Source organism: Panthera leo, chromosome D2 (genome assembly GCF_018350215.1).
Source record: "Panthera leo isolate Ple1 chromosome D2, P.leo_Ple1_pat1.1, whole genome shotgun sequence".
Lineage (NCBI taxonomy): Eukaryota > Metazoa > Chordata > Mammalia > Carnivora > Felidae > Panthera > Panthera leo.
Window position 1 is genome coordinate 81,161,612 of NC_056689.1, and position 21,959 is coordinate 81,183,570.

Below are 21,959 nucleotides of genomic sequence, written 5' to 3' on the forward strand. Positions count from 1 at the left end.
AGGAAGCCTTCTCCGAGCTGTATCCCTGAAATATTACGATCCCACGTGCACTGGATTTTGGGGTCCTTCTCGTTCTCCCCATGCTGGGTGTGGTTCCAGCACAGTCGTAGGAGAAGTGTTTTCTTTAGGCAGGTTGTCTCTTCCACCGGGCTGACAACCCACGGGGGAGGGATGACATTTTATTCATCTTTATGTCACACAGTGTGGCACAGAGCGGACGATAAGGCTTGCCAGATTTAGAGAAAAAAAGACAAAATAAACACAATCTAGTTATATATGGATGGCAAATTCAAATACCTCATGGGACATACGTTTAACTCAAAAGCTATTTGTGGCTTATATGAAATTCAAATTTCACCGGGCACCCTGTGTTTTATGGGGCAACCTTTCACATTCTATCCATGTTTGCTGAATGAAGGTAGCAGCGTAACCGGGGAAGGAGAGATGGAGAGAGGGCAGTTCACTCCTTCTGAACCCATTCTCCGAAGACGCTGATTCAAAAAACAGCACAATGCTAGAGGTGATACACTGGCAGTACAGTTAAGACCACAAGAAGAACTGGGGAGATTGGGTGGCTCAGCCGGTTAAGACTCCAACTCTTGGGGCATCTGGGTGGCTCGGTAGGTTAAGCATCCGACTCCGGCTCAGGTCATGATCTTGCGGTCCGTGGGTTCAGGCCCTGCGTCGGGCTCTGTGCTGACAGCTCGGAGCCCGGAGCCTGCTTCGCATTCTGTGTCTCCTCCTCTCTCCGCCCCTCCACTGCTCATGCTCTGCCTCTCTCTGTCTCTCAATAATAAATAAATGTTAAAAAAAAAAAAAAAGAGTCCAACTCTTGATTTTGGCTCAGGTCATGATTTCACCGTTGGTGGGATCGAGTCCCAAGTGGGGTTCTGCACTGACAGTGTGGAGCCTGCTTGAGATTCTCTCTCTCCCTTTCTCTCCGCCCCTCCCACACTCTCTTTCTCAAAATAAATAAATAAACATTAAAAAAAAAAAGACCATAAGAAGAAGATGTGAGAGAAGGACCAAGAAACCTGTAGCAGGAACACCAGCTGGGGGACCCCACGATGGGTGGAAGATGGGTACTTGGGTATACCTGCCCCCCACCCCTCCACCCCCAGGAGATCACAACTCCTGATGTTAGAACCCGACTGTGCCTCTGGATGAATGTGGCCGAATTTAGAGCATGGTCTCCCCTCAACACACAAACACTAAAGGAGAAGCACTATGTGCAGCCAGGTGGTCTTGGCCACGTGGTTGAGGGATTCAGAGACCGTGGGGTCAGCAGAGCCTGGGTGGTCAGGGAAGGCTTCAGGGAGGAGGCGTGCCTGTGGTGAGGCCCGCGAGAAGGAGGGAAACACACACACAGAAACCTCTTCTTAGGTTCTAACTCTGAATCCTTTGTAATTAAATCTAAAAAATAAGCCAAACATGAGACCAAGATCGCGGCCGCCTTCCTTAAACACTAGGTTTGTTTGTTACTTTAGCCTTTCCTCTGCCTCAAGAACAAGCGGCTTTCCTGTCTTCTCCCAGGAGACGATAGTTTCGTCCACCCTGTTGGGATCGGCGCGACTTAGTTTCTCACAAACCACGAACCGCGCCCTCTCGTTGCTGGCCGCGTTCACCCGCACCTGCACCTGCGTGGACGGGGATTTGCAGTCGAGGCTTTGGACTTGGTGTTGGCTTTCTTCCTTTCAGTGGACGCTTTTCCCCCAGTTCCCCGCCTCCCTTCTAGGTGGGAGGCGGCCGCTTTTGTTCAGTTGAAGTCAGCATTCTAGCTTGCTACTTGGCTTACAGTTTCTGTGGATAGAAACTTGGCTCAGCTCAGCTGAGAGGTTCTATCTTACGGTGTCTCAGGAGGGTGCAGCCGGAGGCCAGCGGGGGCCGCCGTCACCCAAGGGCTTGACTGGGGCTGGAGGACCTCCCGCAAGGTGACACGCTCACACACCCGGCTGTTGGTGGTGCCCGTCGGCCGGACGACCCACCCCTCCACAGGGCCGCTTAAGTATCTTCAGGGCGTGGCAGCCGGTTCCCCCCCAAGTGAGAGGTCCACGAGACCAAGGTGGAAAGCATAAAATCATATGCCGTCACTAGCACCTCATTCTATCGGTGACACAGACTAATGCCGACTCCGTGGGGGAGGGGGCTTCAGAAGGGCAAGGATAATATGGGAGGTTGGCTCTCACAAAACCAGTTCCGGAAATTCAATTTGGAGAATTCAGAAGATGCTAACTGGGGCCAATGTCTCCCTCCCTGGAAATAGGAGGACATTAGGACCTTGTAAGGAAGGGCCAGATGCCCAAGAAGACGATGCAAAAGGGAGGCAGAGAACACAGGGGTCTCATCAACACCATCTGCTTCAAGGGGTTGGCCCTAGCCACCCCCACCTATTCACCCTCCACCCGTCTACCCCCCATCCCTCATCTACCCACCCACATGGCATTGGTACTTCTCACACAAGCTTCTGTGGTAGACTCTGGGCAACAGTGGTGAGCAAAAGAGAGAGGTCTCCATCCTCTTGGAAGAGACAGTCTTGTTGGGGAGGCAGACATACAAGCATATGAATAAAATGGCGAGGCACGGTGTGAAAGAAACAGAGAGCAAGGACAGCAACTAACCGAGTTGGTACCTACTTACATGAGATGGTCGGGGAAGCCTTCCCTAAGGATGTAGTTCTGAGGCAGGGCTGAGGAAAGGCTCTCCCGGCAGGGATCATATCGGTGATGGAGGGCCTCACGCATGGAGGTCAGGAACGGCCACTCACAGGAGGGCTCCTGCGGCTCTTACGGATGGAATCCCAGAAGAAAAGCCAAGTGTGGAAGAGGAGACCATCAACTCTGTCTTAAACAACTTCAAATAGAAGGGCTGGCGTTTGCAGCACCTCCTTGGGGCCACTAGAGGAGAGGTGGGTAGGGAGGGAGCCACGCTTGGAAGGAGGGGGGGGAACAGAAGTGCCAGGAATATGGAGGGGGGAAAGCTCGTCTGATTGCTGGAGAGGAGGCCGGATGTCCGAGCGGAGGCAAAGCAGAAACCAGGCAAGAGTGGGGTGAGGACAGGATACGGCAGGAGGCGGGCACTCTAAAGGGAGTTTTCAGGCAGACGGAATAGAGCAGGGATAAGCATGAGGGCTGCAGGCCAAAGCCTGGCTTCTGTTTAGAGCATCATCTCAACGAGGCCACACCGGAAAGGGCTCTGCTCTTCATCCTGGACAAACTGGGAGCACCATCCACTTACAAACCGGGGCACGCCTGAATCAACCAAGAGATACAACATATAGATTTCTGGGAAAAGCAGACCTGCCTAAGAGAGCATCGTTTATACCAACATTTTCAAGCATTTGAAAATGCAACTACCTGAGGGAGATCCTTGACTGTGAACCTATCTACAGAAATGATTTTTTTTTTAATCTTTTGTAGCCTTTGTCAAACCTAAATGAAAAAGCACTAGACCAAAACAAAAGTCAAGGTGAAAGTAAATGAAATGGAATAATTGAAAAATAAGGGACTCTTAAAAATAAATATTAATTCAAACATCTCTGGGAACCTACTATGTGTCAAGTACCAACAGACTCTGGAGATACTGATAAGAGCTGTGCACAGTATCTGCCCTTAAAGATTTCACACTTTGCCTAGGAAACCAACAAGAAAATCAACTGTTATGTGTGGATAGCACACACTACGATGGGCATACTGCCCGGGTGCTAGGGTAACATAATCCATGATGGGGGTACTGAGTGCTTGGGTAACATGCGCCATGATGGGGGTACTGACTGGGTATCTGGCAGCTAACCAGAGGGTGACAAGGGGTTGTGTATGTGAGTTCAGGAAAACCACTGTCTTGGTCTGCTTTACAGACAGGGGTGCTTAAACAACAGATATCTATTCCCCACTGTTCTGGAGGCTGGAAGTCCGAGATAAGGGTGTCAGCATGGTCGGGGTCTTGGCGAGGGCTCTCCTCCTGGCTTGCGCACGGGCACATTGCCACCGCGTCCTCACAGGGTGGAGAGAAAGCTCTGGTCTCTTCCTCTTCTTATAAGGACACTGATCCCATCCTTGGGGCCCCAGCCGCGTGACCTCATCTAAACCTAATCACCTCCCGCAAAGGCCCACCTCCACAGACCGTCGCACTGGGGGTCAGGGCTTTAACATGCAAACCTTGGAGAAACAAACATGCAGTCTGTGACGCCAACCAAAAAAGGGAACTTCTGAGATCAGTCCAGGAACATGGAGACAAGACGTGCTAGGGGAGGCAGGGTCCTAGGGCAGGGAAGGAAGGAGGGTGTAGAAATACTGTGCAGAGCAGAGGCGGGAAGCCGAGCCTCTGGGGAGCCGTCAGGGAGTTGGAGGCGAAGCGCAGTGCGAGGAAGACGGAAGGGGCTCAGATCACGGACAGACGCGTAGGCCCCCCATTAAAGGCTTGGGTCTCCTGCCGAGAGAAGTGGGGGGGTCACTGACGTTTTTTAAACAGTTCCAAGACACAGTCAGATTTGTGTGGAAGAAACACTCATTCTGCAGAGTGAGGGTGGATTTGAGGGGCCAGAGAGTGAAGGATCCACTGAGAAGCTACCCCGGCACGTGCCATTAGAAACCAGGTTTCTGAGAACATTTCATGGCACGGGAAGTATAAACAACAAAACGGCCACCACAGCGAGTCTCGGGATGTAGCACATACACAGTTAAACACCACCTTTGCAATAGCTGTCTCAACTAGGTAGTTTTTAGGGTTCCTGTTTTTAATGGGGAAGCGGAGGTTCAGAGAGGTCACGTAACTTGCCAAAGTCACAGAGCGAGGACGACCATCCTGTGAGCCGTCAGCTCTGACAGCCTCAGTGCTGTGGACACGGCATGCAGAAGAGCCCCTAAACCAGCTCTCGCTCTGGTTTCCTCACAGGCCTGGCACACGCTGTCTCTAGCAGGATCTATCTATAGCCTTGCCATCACTTGCCTCCCTAAAACGGATCCTCTATCTCAAATCGCTTCTAAAACTACTGCCCCAAGTGTCACCTGACCGCCCAAGATCATAGGCGGCTTCCCAATGCCTTTGGAATGGAGTTCCCACCTTCTTAGCACGGCATTCAAGGCCCTGCTTCATCTGGAAACCCCAATCCAGATAGTGCCTTAACTGTTACAGGTGTTTAGGAGTCATTTGCGGGGCACCCGGGGGGCTCAGTCGGTTAAGCGTCCGACTCCAGCTCAGGTCATGATCTCATGGTTAGTGAGTTCAAGCCCCACATCGGGCTCCCTGCTGTCAGCACGGAGCCCACTTCTGATCCTCTGTCCCCCTCTCTCTCTGCCCTTCCCCTGCTCTCTCTTTCAAAAATAAATAAACATTATTTAAAAAAAATTTTTTTAAGGAGTAGCTTGCAAAAACAAACAGAAAACTTCAATTTGCCACCCAACACGGATGATGCAGAGCAGGTTTCCAAATGTCAACCAGGATCTTCTGGACAGAAGGACACAGAGACGCGGAGGGTTTCCACGGGCTGCCTCAGTTTGCACAGAAGCTAGAGCCTGTCACTTCCTGTGTCTTCCCATGTGATTCAGAAATACCAGCAAGGAAATCGCAAGGCGAGCTCCTCCAGCCTCGGCAGCTTCAAATAAAAGAGCTAACTCCATTCGCCGTGCCGGCTGTAGGAATTTCTTGAGAGGCGGTGCCTCCGAGGTTAATGCGTGTGTAATGTCTCCGATTTCCCGTCCGTTGTAACCGACAAAAATACACTCGACGTTCTGTGTGTGACTTCGGGACGCTGTTTCTGTCCTTCCCCACCGACAACCGATGCTGCTTGGGCAACTGGGAGCGAGATGGGAATCTTGGTGTCGCCCTCGGGCCTCGGAGGGCGACGGCCCGTTTGTGGTATATGCCCATTGCAGGCGTTTTCCTGTGGCAGCTGCCTTCCCAGAAACGTGTCCAGACTGAATGAGACGAGGCCCCGATACCTGCTAATGAAACAGCAGGCTGGAAACACTCGGCTCCGGGACTCCCCCCGAGGCTGCTCTGGAAGTGAATCTTAAAAAGCTCCCTTCTCCCCTTACTTAGGCTGGGAGACAAGGGGGTGTACGGACCCAAAAACCTCACTGTCCCCGAACAGCCCAGACGTGAAATCTGCAAGCCCACCAACGCCCGCTCTCCGGGCTCCAGATGAGCAGGGACACGTACGGAGGCGGCCAGTGCCAGGCCAGCCAACAGGTCCCAGGCCAGCCAACAGGTCCCGGGGATCCGACGGCTTCCCACGTAGGCCGCCTAAGACCAAAACCAGCGAGAACTTCTGGCCATGCACACACATTCCCGTCAGCCAAACAGGCACGACCAGAGATCATATATATGCTCAGTGGTCTTGTTCTGAACTCTAAAAGAAGGGACTCGATTTCAAAGGAGCCGAGAGAGAATTCTCTACCCCTTCGTGGGCTCTCGACTCTTAACTTACGCTTCACCTCCCAGAGCTCTGCTTGAGCAAGCTTCCCAGTAGCTCTGCCAGGAAATTGCCAGTTTTTAACACATTTTTTTAAGTATCTCCAGCACCCAGCATGGGGGCCTGGAACGTGAGGGGTTCTCAATAACTCCTTGCTGATTAAATGAGTATACGGAAAGAACTCAGGGGAAGACGATGTTTAGTCGGTAAAAATTTTTCCCCTCAGAAGTGAGACGTCAACAAGTCCTAGATGGAATTCTACCGGATGGTGCTTGTTCCTGGCTGGGCCACCGGGCTCGGCCGCCAAGCAGATGGACTTTCACTCCTCAACTCTGGGGATCCGATGGCCCCAGCCCCCCTGCAAGTGAGGCAGGGCTTAATTTGCACAGCTGTGCACAGCACCCCTGATGAGGTGCTCAAGGAGCATCTATCGGAGGGAGAAAAGAAAGAAACTGTGAGAGGTCTTCAACTGTTTTCAAATGAGATAACGTCTTCTCCGATGACAGACGGACGCATTTAGAGAGGTACACAGCACACTTTTCATTCCCGTGCCTTTTATGTGGTTGCGAAAACAATCAGTATATCAAGCACGAATAAACTGTGAAGTGTGGCTGTTTCTCCAACTAGGCTGAGATCTTTCGTGTAGACAGTGGGTGACCGATGTTTGGGAAACACAGGTGTGAAACATGTCACCTGCATATACAAACGTAGCCCTGGCGACCCAGCAGCGATGGGACACAGCATATGCATAACATTGTCGAATTTGGGCTGTCTGCCCTTATACCTTCAGGGGTGTCCCCTGTGAGATGCCATGGGGCTAATGCATGCCAGGAAGGCCACGGAATGGAGCCCAGCTAATGGCTCCCACGGGAAGGGGGAATCCTAACAGACATAATCTACAACCCTGGGCTCATTAGCCGTGCTCTCACCAACTCCGTTTGGGTTTATGACCATGTCTTTAAATTACATGCTCGGAACATTAGTGGGTTCAAGCAAAAACAGACCCTTACTACCTTCAGTGAGTAAAACTTGCAAATGAAAACGGTTACGCCTGTTGAATAAAATCTTTTTGTGCGCCACTTTTAGGAAAAGGTCAAATAAATTTCCGATAATTAGCAGAAAGACGGCCTTTGAGGCAGGGATCAACTCAGGGAATCTGAAAAGCCAGAATTAGGTCAACTGCTGGAGAGTCGGGCATTAATTTCTTAAAATAACATTTTAGGGAAAATAACTTAATGATTAGGTTTGATTCTCAAGGATTGATTGAGGTTACTGAAAACAGTCATTCATCATTTTTGGCTGCGTAGGTATAGCCACAAAAAGCCAAACTCCTGGTGTATTTTCTCTTATGTAACTTTTAGAATTAAAACTCGAGCACCTGGGTGGCTCAGTCGGTTGAGCATCCGACTTCAGCTCAGGTCACGATCTCACCGTGTGTGAGTTCAAGCCCCACATGGGGCTTGCAGCTGTCAGCCTGTCAGCACAGAGCCTGCTTCAGATCCTCTGTCCCCCTCTATCTGCCCCTCTTTCACTTGTGCTCTCCCCCAAAATAAAGAAATATTAAAATATATATATATACATATATATATACACATATATATATATATATATACGTATATATATATATATGTGTGTGTATATATACGTATATATATATATATATATATATATATATATATATATATATATATATGTGTATATATATATATATAGTGTGAAAAGGTATGGTGTGTCCCAGTCTTGACCCAGAATTTGAAGTCTGTTTCCTAAAAATCTAGCAGGAACACACACAACTATTTCCTTACTCTGTCAGCTGAGAAGACCAACAAGTGACACAGCAGTGCAGCTGAGCACACCCAGTGCCCAGATTTTGATGTCTAACACCATTCTCCACGGAGCCAGGGCTCCTTGGGGAAATGGCTGATTTTAGGACTGGGCAGGAAATACAGACTCGGTGCTTCTTGTAGTGACAGAAAGTTGGGGAGTGATAACACACACACACACACACACACACACACACACACACACACACACTATCTCTCTCTCTCTCTCTCTCCAGGGAGCATGTCAAAGGGACACAGGAGCCAACTGAAAGCGCTCCCAATGGCCAAAGCAGGGACAATTTGAACAATAACATAAATAAAATAGTTTTGGATTACAAACCAGACTATAAATATCCATGAGTCCACCCTGATACAGAAAAATAACTGAATAAATAAGTAAATAGGGAGAGGAGATAAATCTCCCCTGCAGGAGAATTAGAGCTAATTAATGCAGCCACTTCACCCTCTAGGGGGTGGAGCAGAACTGCTTTGAGCATGAGATGTGCACAGTGACGTCCTTCCAAAGAATCTGGTACGTAAAGGAGACACAGCTGACGAACATGACCTCAGCCAGACGATCAAGGTCAATAGCAACAATCATAAGGCCCGTCGATAGCACTTGTTATGGTGTAACAAGAATAGTACTTGACTTCTGGGGTCTCCTCCCCAACCTAGGTAAGCCCAGCTCAATCATGAGAAAAAGATCAGACAAACCCCAAGTGAGGAATGTTCTACAAAATCCCTGACCAGTACTTCTCAAAGCTATCAATATCGCCAAAAACGTAAAGTCTAAGAGACCGTCAGAACCAAGTGGCAAGATGATGAGTAAACGTAATGTGGTCTCACAGAAAAAGGACGTTAGGTAAACAACTAAGACAATGTGAATAGGGTACAGACTTCAGTTAGTAATAATGTACCAATATTGGTTCTTTAATTGTGACAGATGCACTGTAACATGAGATAATAGTGGAGGGAACATCGGGTGACGTATGTGGGACCTCCGTACTCCCTTGGTGATTTTTCTGTAAATCCACGACTGTCCTCACATGAAACACTTACTTTAAAAAGTCTAGCAAGAACAGACTTTGAGAGAGGGAGAAGTCAACTTTTCTTCTTACCTGCCCCAAATCTCCAATGGGCAGATTGCTGTAAATACATGGAGTCTGGGGAGACATACATTTCCTTTTGCCCATTTACGGATGGTGCCCATCACCTGTTCTCAGTAGGTGGCTATTGCCCTCAAGGGGACAAAACTTGGTCCTTGGGGTAGGGGTTGAAAATTCGTAGATATTACAACAATTTGTTTCCTTCTAAAGCTTACCTCTAGCTAACAGATCTTGTTTCTTAGCATTTCATTTCTCCCAAAAGAGAAATATAATTTAAGGTAAGCTAAACTCAATTAAGATTAATTCAAATTAATTTTTCTCTTTAGTCAGGCAATAACAACAAAACAGTTATAAAATACTGGTGTATACCACTCAAAAACACATACCTGACCCTTGCAAGGAAGCGTGCAAGAAATGGGGGCGTCCAGAGCACGTTAAATCAATACGAGAGGAAAATTTCACACAAGTTCTCTACACAGTTATTATGTTACAATCACAGCGCTGTATTCAGTTGGTTTTCACACGATTTTACATACTTGGTTGTAGGCATTCTTGTGATAGGTTTAAAAAAACCTCTCACTTTTTAAAGACAAATAGAATTAAAAAAAAAAAAATCTGTACTTTATGGGCCGCCTGGGTGGCTCAGTCGGTTAAGTATCTGACTCTTGATTTCGGCTCAGGTCATGATCTCATGGCTTGTGAGTTCGAGCCCCATGTCGGGCTCTGTGCTGATAGTGCAGAGCCTGCTTGGGATTCTCTCTCTTTGTCCCTCCCCCAACGTGCGTGTGCACGCATGTGCACACACACACACACACACACTCTCTCTCTCTCTCTCTCAAAATATATAAGTAAACTTAAAAAAAAAAAATCTGAACTTTAAACTTTGGTTGAACGAACCATCATCACCAACATGACTGTTTCCTGAACAACTAGGAAGGAACCACCATCTCATTGGTTAGGTTCCGACTTCCGAGAAATTCCAGAGTAAACGCATAGGTGAGGGCGTCTTCAGTCGTAGCATGATATAAGACCATTAAACACAACATTAAGTCTCTCTCGGGGAGATACGCTCTTTAGTCTAAACTGTGATTTAAACATCATCAGCCTTCCTCTGGGCACCTGGGTGGCTCAGCTGGTTGAGCATCTGACATTGGTCACGATCTCGTGGTTTGTGAGTTCGAGCCCCGTATCGGGTTCTCTACCGCCAGCGCAAAGCCTGCTTCAGATCCTCTGTTACCCTCTCTCTCTGCCGCTCTCCCACTCATGCTCTTTCTTTCTATCTCAATCTCTCAAAAATAAACATTATAAACAAACAAGTCATTAAATAAAAATAAAACATTAGCCTTTCTAGACATTTTCTTTTCTTCTAACTGTCCTCCAGCCCCAGAAACTTTCCTTTTAGTGAAAGAGTTCAGGTTAAAAATCTAAAAAGGCCATACGTCATGAATTGTTACAGATGTGTCATACCAATATAAATGTGAATCACAGGGAAAGTGGGCTGTGGGGTATATGGGGCTGTCTGTACTATCTTTGCAATGTTTCAGTAAATCTAAAATGACTCTAAAGTCCCTTGTTTTAAAAAGCACGTATCTCTTATTAAGTACTTATTTAAATTGATTATAACTGGTCACTCATCTGTGAGTTTCTTAAGGGCGGACAGAGGCTCACCCATCCTTGTACCACAGGAAGTTGACCTGGGACCTGGAACACAGCAGACACTCACATGTGCTTGGATGAAGGCAGAAAAACTGAAAACAGAACTCGTCAGACTCCTTTCCTCCTCATACCAAGCAGCTATATACCCCACCGGTCACTGAAACATGGAGAGTCTTACCTAAGAACCATAAAGCAAAAAGAAATTTGTAACTCTGTTTAAACAATGCAAAGCACTCCATCCCCTAATATTACCTAAGCTTGTTATTTTCTTTTAAGATTTATTTATTTTTGAGAGAGAGGGAGAGACAGAAAGAGCACGAGCGGGGGAGGGGAAGAGAGAGAAGGTAACACAGAATCCAAAGCAGGCTCCAGGCTCTGAGCTGTCAGCACAGAGCCTGACGTGGGGCTCGAACGCACGAACTGCGAGATCGTGACCTGAGCCGAAGTCCGACGCCTAAGCAACTGCGCCACCCAGGCGCCCCATAGATTTGTTATTTTAAAAACATATTTTCAAAAGTCCCAGGTCTGTGATGATGCTAGAGGTCTGAGGTGGGGAAGGCGGGGTGGGGGTGGGGGGGGAATCGCAGTAACTGTAGGGATACCTGATTCAACAAGCCAATTTTAAAACAAATGACATTAGGGCCTTGCTAAGAGGGCACAGGAAATAAACGAGCTGGCAGTGAGCCACGTGGAAATGTCATCCCAGAGCCCCTCCTTGACTGAGAGGTGTGCTCCCAAAGGTGGTGGCGGGGACACAGGTGAACCAAGCACAATACCCCGGTTTGCTTCGTCCTTGTTGTGTGTCAGCTGCAGGATACGAGTGCATAAAAATGCCCTGGAGGGTTGGGAACAGCACTCACATCTCGAGAAAGTCAGAGCTTCCTTGGTGGCAAGACAGCAGGGGAGAACACCTGCCCTCCAAGCCATGCTTTCGGAGTCTGGATTTATGAGCCAGTCCCGATACGAAGCACAAGAGGAAAAAAAGCTAAAGATTTTCCTGGGGGGGGCGGGCAGTAGGGCGCTAAGGAAAGAACATAAGACTTCAGAATCTGACCGACTGGGCTTGGTCGCCAGACGGGCTACTTCCCGTTCCAAGTGCTTCCGCACCCTGGTCTGCAAACTTACACAACACCCACCCTGCCGGGCCGCCGGAGCACCCGGTGGGAAATATCTATAGTATGGACATCTAGCTCAGGGGTTGCAAACTACAGCCTGTGGGCCAAATCCAGCCCACTGCCTGTGAGCTAAGAATGGTTTTACGTTTCTAAATGACTTTTTCTTTTCTAAAAAAAGGAGACTATTTCATGACACGTAAAAATTCTACTAAATCCACATTTCAATGTCCATAGATAAGTTTTATTAGAACTGGCCATGCCCGATTGTTTAGGCATTGTCTAGGGCTTCCTTGAAGCTTCAAGGGCAGAGCTGAGCAGCTGAGACAGACGGCGTGGGACCCACACAGCTGAGTTACTGACCGTCCAGGTCTTCCCAGACAAGGTTTACTAGCCTTTGGTCTAGCTCCATCCGAAGTCAAGGGAAGGTTCTTAGTAACTGTCCTTATCCTTCCTAGTCTTTCCCCCAGTGCAGTGGCTCTTAAGGGGCAGGTGTTCACCACCTCCCCCCCGCCCCTTCAGGGGACATTTGGAGTCGACATGAATGGAGGGGAAGGCACTACTGGCATCTAGTGGGTACAGGCCAGGGACGCGAACACCCTATGGCACGCAGGACGCCCCCCTGCCTGTACACACACAACAAAGAGCGACCCAGCCCCACTGGCAACAGTGCCGACGTCGAGAAGCCCTTCCGGAAAGCCCAGAATAAGTTATGAGAAAGGAAAGAGGCGGACACTCAGCGTGCCGAGCGTGCTGGGTCAGGCAGCAAGGGACACGTTCACATCTCGCTTGTAGATAAGGAAACAGAGGCTCAGCCAGGGCTAGTCACTGGTCCATCATGATATGGCAACACAGGAGCCGGAATCCATTGTCCCTCCTCTGCTTGCTCTCTGTCTCTCTCCCTCTCAAAAATAAATAAAGATGAGAGAGAGAGAGAGAGAGAGAGAGAGAGAGAGAGAGAGAGAGAGAATAATTCAAGCTGGGTTTTCAGGTGTCAGGGACACAGCATATGCCAAGGGTAGCACATTTAGGCAGCAGGCTGCCCTGCCCGGATGACCTCAGTGGCTGGGAGGTAGAGTGGGGCCTTTGGCATCGGGACAGCCCCGCCTATAAAGCATCTTGGGCATCATCAAGAAACCTGGATTTGGAGTCAGAGATCATGGGGAGCTTCTGAAGGGGCTGGGAAGCAGGAAAGTGACAGGCTAGCTCTGTGTCTTAGACAAATCACTCTGCTTGCATTATGTATGTCTGTAGCAGTAAAGGACTAATAAGCCACGGTGGGGAAGGGGCATTTGTTAGACATACTGGGCCAGGGGACTCGACAGATGTCTCCAACCTCATGATCTGAGGGGGGCGGGGGGAAGGGGATGACAATGTTATCCTCTAGGGGCTCCTAAATAAAATGGAGAAGATTGACAGGGGCTGTGTCCACTTTGGGGCACAGCGCAGTTAAAATAATTGGGAACTTTCAACCGGAGGCTCCTGGAATCCACTGGATGTCAGGCCCAAATCTCAGAAATGAAGGCAAGGGGAGTGATGTGGGTTTTAAGTCCATATATGTTAGAGAATACGTGCTGGGGTCATCATGTGAAATGTTTTCGGCAGGGCACTTCCCACACAGCAGGAGTTGAGGGGCGGTGGCTAACGTCGCTAGAGTCATTCCTGTGAACAGCCCCCCACGCCGCTCTAGGCGGACAGTGAGGCCACAGAAGTGAACGGCCCAGCCAGCGGGAGCCCTCAGTCAGAAGAAAGTCAGCGGAAACCAACCGTTAAAGGACAAAGCCAAAAAGAGGAATGAAAAGCAAGAATTAAAGACATATGGGGAGAAACAAGAGAGAACAGGGTCTTGGGAGCCAAAGGAAAGTGAGAATTTCAAAGGAGGGTGAATCACTGTCAAGATAAGTAAGACACAGAGTGAAAGGAAGGGCTGGCTTTGGAAGTTGGGAGGCTACCTATGACCTTGGCAAGAACCGTGGTTGTGACAAAGTGCTGGGTGGGGGGGGCTGCTACTGGGGGGGGGGTGGGAATGAGGAGGGGGGTGGTGAACACCCTGCCCCCCCCCACGTGAGGAGCAGTCTCCCCAGAAGGGCTGACACAGATGGTTATTTGAAGGAGAAGCAAGGCTCCTTTCGATGTATGGAGCGGAATCTACTTCTGCCGTTTTAATTAGCTGCCATTTGATATTTGATATTTGAGACCCACAATACGCAAAGGGAAGCTTCGGTTGCACGTTCTAATCTGCTTGCCTTTCTATTTTCCATTCCACACACTATTTCCATACATTCGTTCTCATGTGAGCGGGCTGGTGGTTGGACATTTCCTGGAGCATTCAAAGGCTGAGCTCGACGCAGGTCATCTCCCGATCGGTCACATCTTGACATGCCTTCCCCGGGCTTCGTTTCTTTCAAGACATGAAATTGGAGATGGATCCCTAAAACACTTTGTACTGGTAGTATCACCTTCCACTTGTGTAGCGGGTTTTAGTTCCCCGTGTCATTTTGCAGCCATTGTTTCATCGCGCTCATTCCTATAACAGCCCTGAGACGGAGGGAAAGCAGACAGGCTTATCCTGTTATAGACCAAAATAACAGCAAGCAGACAAATAAAATGCCAGAAGCTCTCCAACGCAGGCAAGGTCACGTTCTTTCCCAGCCTCATCTCTGTCAAGTAAATTATCAGTGGCAATGATGGCTTGGTTCTTCATTTGAAAAGGACCTAATAATATCCCATCCAGGTATATTTCAATCACAGCGGGGAGAAGGAGGTGTGGAATGTGACAGGACTTCTGCCTAAATCAGCTCAGTCGGGTTGACCAGCACTCCAGCACTTTCCGACAGTGCAAGGGTTCTAATCTTGTGTGCTCATGAGAATCCCCTAGGAGCACTTTATAAAAAGGAAGATGCCCGGGCCTTCCCCAAACTAAGCACACTCTCAGGAAAGACACTGGCTGAACAGAAAGATACAGGAGAGCAAAGAATAAAAGAGCAGAGCAGAAAAGCAAGAATCTAAACCCACAACTCCATATTCTCAGGCACGGCAGGCAGGGGTTGCGTGGCAAAAATATTCATGAATGTAAGTTTTGCATACCTGAGGATGCACTCTGTTAATGTGAAATGAAATGAAAATGAAAATGTCTAACGTGAAAATGTGGGCAGTCATATCTGATAACAAGGAAAGACACACACATACACACCATTAGTCAGAATCCCTATTCTCCCAACAGGTACACGCATCTCCCTCGTGGAGAATTATGGCACGCATGTACGAGCGTGTCGTAGGCGCCCTTTTTCATGCAGGCTCTTAGTGGTTAACTACCACATATGGGCACACATCGTAATGACAGAGCCATAAGGCTGATTTCACGAGTCCCATGGCATTATGACAAAATGCTGTTCCCCAGATCACTTAAGTCCCTATTCCCTTAAATAATGTTGGTAAGGCGGAGTCCTTTGAGCATCCCACGCATGTGTCTACCACCTGCATGGTTCTAATCTGGAGGTACAATTGCAGAGGAGCTGAGACAGTCATCAAATAATAATGGTTTTCTCCATTTTCTCTAAAGATGGTGCGGGTGCCCCATAGTCATCGGGTTGTAAGCTTGGCCAGAAGCCGAAGATGTGCCGCCGTGCCTCAGGATGTCCGCAAGATGGCTGGCTGGCAGGAAGGATGAAGCTGGAGGTCAGGAACCAGACCCCACCTGAACTGGTCCATTCCAGTGGCGTGCCAAGAACACTCGTCAGGTTTTGCTCTGATACGCACCCCAGGTAGGGTTGCCAGACAAAGGGCAGGACACCAGTTAAATGTGTATCTCAATAAACAACAATACCCCAAATACTGCATGGGACAGATTGAAAAAAAAAATTCTCTGTTTATCTGAAGTCCAAGTTTACGGGGATATTCTCTATTTTTATTTGCTAAATTTGGCAACCCCCACCCCCCAAGCAGGGAAAGCTTCCATAACGGCTTCTACCCCCCAAGAAACTTTAGATGGTTCCATATTTTTGTATTATTAATTAGCACCTATAAATTTTTTATTTATTTTTTATTTTTTTAAATTTTTTTTAACGTTTATTTATTTTTGAGACAGAGAGAGACAGAGCATGAACGGGGGAGGGTCAGAGAGAAGGAGACACAGAATCCGAAACAGGCTCCAGGCTCTGAGCTGTCAGCACAGAGCCCGACGCGGGGCTTGAACTCACGGACCGCGAGATCATGACCTGAGACGAAGTCAGCCGCTTAACCGACTGAGCCACCCAGGAGCCCCAGCACCTATAAATATTTTAAAGGCATACTTTCTGGTATAGTATGCTTCTCTTTTCTGCATCTATCATAACATCTCTAATTTTTCAGATTAATGACACAATGAAATATTCTTTAACGTCTTAAGTTTTTCTTCCAGGAAACACCATCAATACCACCGCAAGTGACTTATCCGTTGCCTGTTAAATTTGCAACAGTTTCCATGAAACAGAAAAATCCAAAAGAGTAGATTTGGCATCTGGATCCTTTAACCAAACCTCCTACCTTTCCGATTGCTCACTTTCAACCAAAAGCTTCTTTAGAAAATAAATTAGTGATGTAAATCATATTATCATTACTCACATTAAGGGGGCCCACTGCAGCCCTTTCAGAAAGCCACAGAGGATTTTCACAATCTCAACTGTTCTTAAAAAAAAATCTGTTTTCTATTATGAAAAATAATCTAAAAATAGTTCCGCATAACACAAGGACAAAGCCATCTGTGTGATCTCTCCAAAGAGCTCATATTTCTATAGATTTTTATCACTCTCCAACTGTTCCAACAAGTTCTGAAATTTAAGAAAGTCGCATAGATTTGGCACCTAAAACTCATCGAAGTATCAAACTTAATCGCTAATGGTTCAATTTTGTATTGTTCTTTTACATCATAGAAGGCTCAAATCAAATATGTATCAAAGTAAACAAAGCACAAAACTGCATTAAAACTCATTACAAACTTTTTTAAAAAGTCACATTAACATGTTTCTACCAATAATCGATAACATCAAAATGTTGATGAAATACACATGAATATAGAAAAATACCCAGCCCTCGAGTAACACACACACAGAAACTGTATACCTGGACACGTTATCACCTGTGTGTGTTTGAAAAGTAACTTTTAGCAGACGTAAATGACGCTGGGCCCCTCATCAAGACTGTCCCTCTACAAAATTTCACTCTGTAAGGATAAAGTCAACATTAAAACAAAGACAAAGCTTGGACCAAAGAAAATGAGTGCAGTTGATGTGATTTTCAAACTTCAGCCATCACACAGTCAAGAAAACGAGAAGAGACAAGACAACTGACCTTTGAGTGGATGCTCTCCGTGGGGTCCCAGAGGGCTCCGTTCAAGACAGAGACCTGAACTATTTCGTAAGCTCCTCCCCGGCCCCTTCTTCCGGCCTGCTGGATGGAAGGTGCTGATTTGCTTCCTGGGTTCACCCCTGCGTCAGAAAGAAAACAGCCCCATTCTTCATTCTTGTCAGGAAGAGTTTGGCATCAGAAACTCATGACATAAACAACTCCACGAAAATATCCAGAAGTTGAAGGAGACCAAAGAAACAGCATTCTCTATTAAGTCACGGTCAGTGTTGCAGGTGATGAATTCTCTGTCAATCTGACCCAATGACGTTGTGACTCAAACGAAAGCTCATTTTCCCCTCCAAGTCCTATGGCATGTGCTGGGTGATAATCAAAGTCAAAGTATATATAATTCTGTCCTTCCACAAGCAACCAAAACACAGCAAGTAGTGACTTTTTAAATGATGAATGAATGCTTTGCTTAAGACCAGCTCTCCATTAAACATCTCAAGGCTTTAGCTGTATTAAGACTAAAGCCATTTACTTAAGTCCCAGTGAATCAGCTCAACCCAATGCCGAGTCTCCTCTCTGTACTTACGGAGGCTAATTTTATATGCTTCAGTGAGTGATTCTATAGACAAAATTAATTTGCCAGTTCAGACTGACGAGACTGGTTTATGTAAAAAAAAAAATTAAGTCATTCAATAAACTATTATATGATCTTGTTTCTTGGGGTCCTGTTGAACCAGTTAATGTCCCGACACAGGTTCAATTTAGCGCCATATCCATAAACAATCCTAATGGAAAGTATAACATTTTTTCTCTTCTGGAGTGTGTATCACTTTCTTAACAAGTACGGTAATTTCTCTGGGCTCGCTCTCCGATGAGGTCACATTCCTGCTATGTGGCGCAACCACAGTATATCCCTCACGGTAAAGGATGGGAGCAGATTCCCTCACATGTTATTCCCATTTCTTCAACCAGGACTCATAATTTTCAGACCTGAGTCATAATAGCACTGTTTTAAGTTACTAAGGAGTTCACATTTATTGGGCACAAATGGTATTGAAATTTTAATCCTAGACATTTTACAGTTCCCCAAATACTTTTAAATCCACACCATTTTATCATTCTCAGTGTGGAAGCCTGCAGTTATATTCAGGTTACAAAAGGATTACTACTTGAGTATTAACTGTCTGACACAGCCGATCAGGAAAATTCTCAAGCTGCTCACAAGGCATTTAAAACTCCCACTGGTTGAGGGACCACAGGAACAGGGATGAGCCAAAAGTTGGGGAGATGGCCAGCGGCAGAGGAAGTGAGTGGGCCTGGTGGCCACAAGCGATGTGTGGGGCGGGGAGGACCATAAGCCACGTGAACAAGGAGAGGAAATCATGTGGTGCTCAGGGCTGAGATGAGCTGAGTTTTTGGGGATGAACCTGCATTCAAGTGATGAGGGTTCTGGCCATGCACCCAGAGGGGCCCACTCCGGGTGGTGACATCTGTGGACACTGGTGGAGGGCTGGATGGAAGTGGAAAGAATTGCTACCCAAAGGGAAGATTCCAGAATCCCTTCTCCTGACTGCAGAGGGGGCAGCCATTGGCAGCATAGAGATCGTGCATAAATGACCCTCGTCCACCAGCTTGATTTCATGCCTTTCGATGTACTCCCTGGTAGTGCCACGTCACTACAAGTAGGGGCTTGGGGACAAGACATACCCAAGCACCTGTACTGACCCTTCCATGTTATCAGCTGTGGGTCTCTGGTCCAGTTGTTTGCCCACTTGTTGGCTCGTTCACTCACCCGCTCATTCAACAACTATTTAGTCCCTGCCTACCTTCTGATGGGCACTCTGATGTCTCCCATTCAAAAAGCCCATTGTTTCTGATTTGGCCCAATATGCCCTAATGTCACCTAGAGTCAGTCCCTCTGCCTATTCTGGCGGGACCTTCATTTCATAAATGTAGCTTCACCCCAGAAGACTCAGTTCTCTATCCCGTGCATCTAAGAGAGGGACATGAATACGTGTTCTTGCATTGAAAGCAAGACGAACAGACAAGACCATTTCAGAGAGCAGGCAGGTCAAAGAAGGCACAGGGCTACAGGGGCTCTGTGTAATCCCTGTGCCACTCCTGCAAATCTGCAATGGTTTCCAAATAGAAGGGAATAAGAAAACACGAGGTGATGGTAGAGCGGTGGGGAGGCCTACTCTTGACGGATAGGCCAGGAAAGATCGTTATTTGTTGGATACATATAAGCCCAGCCGTGAAGATGAGAATATTCCAGGCCCACACAGAGCCATGGGAAGAACAAGTCCACAGAGGCACAGCAAGTTCTCTCCCTTTCCATAAAATGAGGCAGAGCGCGGCGAGGCTAGAAGGAGAAAATACACGTGAAGCATAGAGAACGTCATCCACTGGTGACATCGACATCACTCTCTAAGCCTTGCCAGGACCCAGGTCTCTTGCTCTGGACCCTCGGTGGGATTCCCGAGTTGGAATTTACTTGAAAGTGTGTGTTAATCTAGTTATACAGCTCCTGCTGAACCAGACTACAGAGTGCAATTAGCTGAATTTATCTTAAGAGAGAGGTGTATTCATTTGAATTGGACTAAGGAAGCTTTGAAATACCAGCAATAATGGAATAAAAATGGGAAATCTGTCTGAACTTTCCCCTAAACTGATGAAAGCCATGCCACATGCCAAGAGCCACTGTGGCCGTTACGTTAATCTTTTGAAAAGTCAGGCAAAACTGTTAAGAAAGTGATTGCAAGCATTGAAACATTTTCTCTACAAAAACAAACCAACTTGATTAGAAGCTTCTCCAGGCAGTTACATTTCCAACCCAAGTGAGTGGTTCACTTGAGTAGTCAGTCACAAATCTGGTTGTCCAAGGGCTCGTTAAATCCAAAACAGGAGTTCTGCCTCACCCGCCACCCACCACCCAGCCACAGGGGGGAAGACCGGATGCTTTCCAGGGTATTGCAGCCACACTGCACAAAGACCTGGAAGAGATCTTCGCCCAGCCCCAGACACTTGGATGACAGTCTTTGTGTGTGACAGAACGCACTTGAGAAGCCATACGTCTGGGAAGGAAGGAGACGGCGCCACACAGCCCAGGTCTCCTGGGTGAATCATTCGCGAAAGTTGGCCAGCAGGGGAGCAGGAGGGGAGCAAGTCCACACCCTTGATTTGGGGGAAGCTGGGGAACCTTGTGGGGCCTCCTAGTTGGTAATCACGGTGAAGCTGCACAAACCAAACACAGGAACATTCTCAGTCCTCTGCACCTCTTTCCTCCAAGACCCTTGGTAGCAGAGAAAGAGAGTTATCTACTCTCCTGAAGGCAAAATGTTCCAACCACCGAACATTTCCCTTTTCACCTACATATTCCATCATCTTAATCCAAAAGAAGTCCTTTTTGGCTGAACCGTTTTCATCTACGAGGTTCTATTTCTAAATATTCCGAGGAGAATTTAGAGGCAGGCTCTGCCGGCCCTAGGAGAATGTTGTGCAACCTTTTTAAGAAATTGAGTAACGGCACTGTTTGCTGTGCACGGTATTTATTGTCTATGCACATGGATAATGAAGCCCTCCCTCCACTTTTTAATTGGTTGCACAATATCCCCCCAGCAGTATCTGTAGGCAGAAGACCGTTTCTTATGAGCTTTGCTTATGTATTTATACACTGCTCTTTCTTTTAGACGATGCAAATAAAAATTTTATTTGTGCTGCATGGATAGACAGAATAAATTATACACAGCTGTGAGATATCAGAATGTATTTTATGGAGTGATCTTGTTGACAAACCATAAAAGCAGGTCCTGAACGATGCGTACATTCAAGTCCTAGAAACCCAGGGGAAAAAAATAGGACCTTATAAAATAGACAGTTTGCATACATTTTGTTTTTCCTAATATTTAGGCATCAACAAAACTCGGTTGCCTAGATAAAAAAATAGGAATAGCTTACAGTGAGGAGGGACTTCTGGCTTTTTGTCTGCTGGGTGACCAGACACACTGCTGGCCAGGTTGATAAAATGGCCAGTTTTCCTCGGTCTCGTGGTGGAAAAAAAGGATATTAGATAGTTTGGTTCCTCACACAATTATCTTCTGCAATAACACGTGTGTTTGCTTTGCTTGTGTCCTCGTCTGAGGTTTTCATCTTCAGACCTGACTGTGGCCGGTCAAGAGGGGACGTAGAAGACCCGATTCGGCCGGCAAGAAAGAATCTTCACAGGGATGGGTTCTAAGGTCTTGGAAAAAAACCAGTAATGAAGACCACCCCCACCCCCACCCCCCGCACGCAAAGTGACTTTGGATCTCTCCCCACCATGTGAGTCACCCAGAGCCTGGCTGCCCGTGGCCCAGCCTCCTTTGCCTGCTTTGCTAAGGGAACAACTTTCCGATGGCCAACCAAGGGCTTCAGCTCCGCAGAGGTGGAGACAGAGACAGAGACGGAGTTGTGAGACAGAGAACAACAGCCATCTTGGAGCAGCAAAATCCGGCCCTGAGCTTGAGTTCTCGCACCTCTG

General features: G+C 47.4%; 1 protein-coding gene across 1 annotated transcript in view; it reads right to left on the minus strand.

The window, feature by feature from the left end:
• Window positions 1-21,959, minus strand: part of ADAM12 (ADAM metallopeptidase domain 12) — a 347,394-nt gene that overhangs the window by 283,273 nt on the left and 42,162 nt on the right. Inside the window, exon 2 of the mRNA XM_042908975.1 lies at window positions 17,435-17,571. Within this exon, the coding sequence (XP_042764909.1) occupies window positions 17,435-17,571 (137 nt within the window). The remainder of the gene's footprint in view (window positions 1-17,434; window positions 17,572-21,959) is intronic.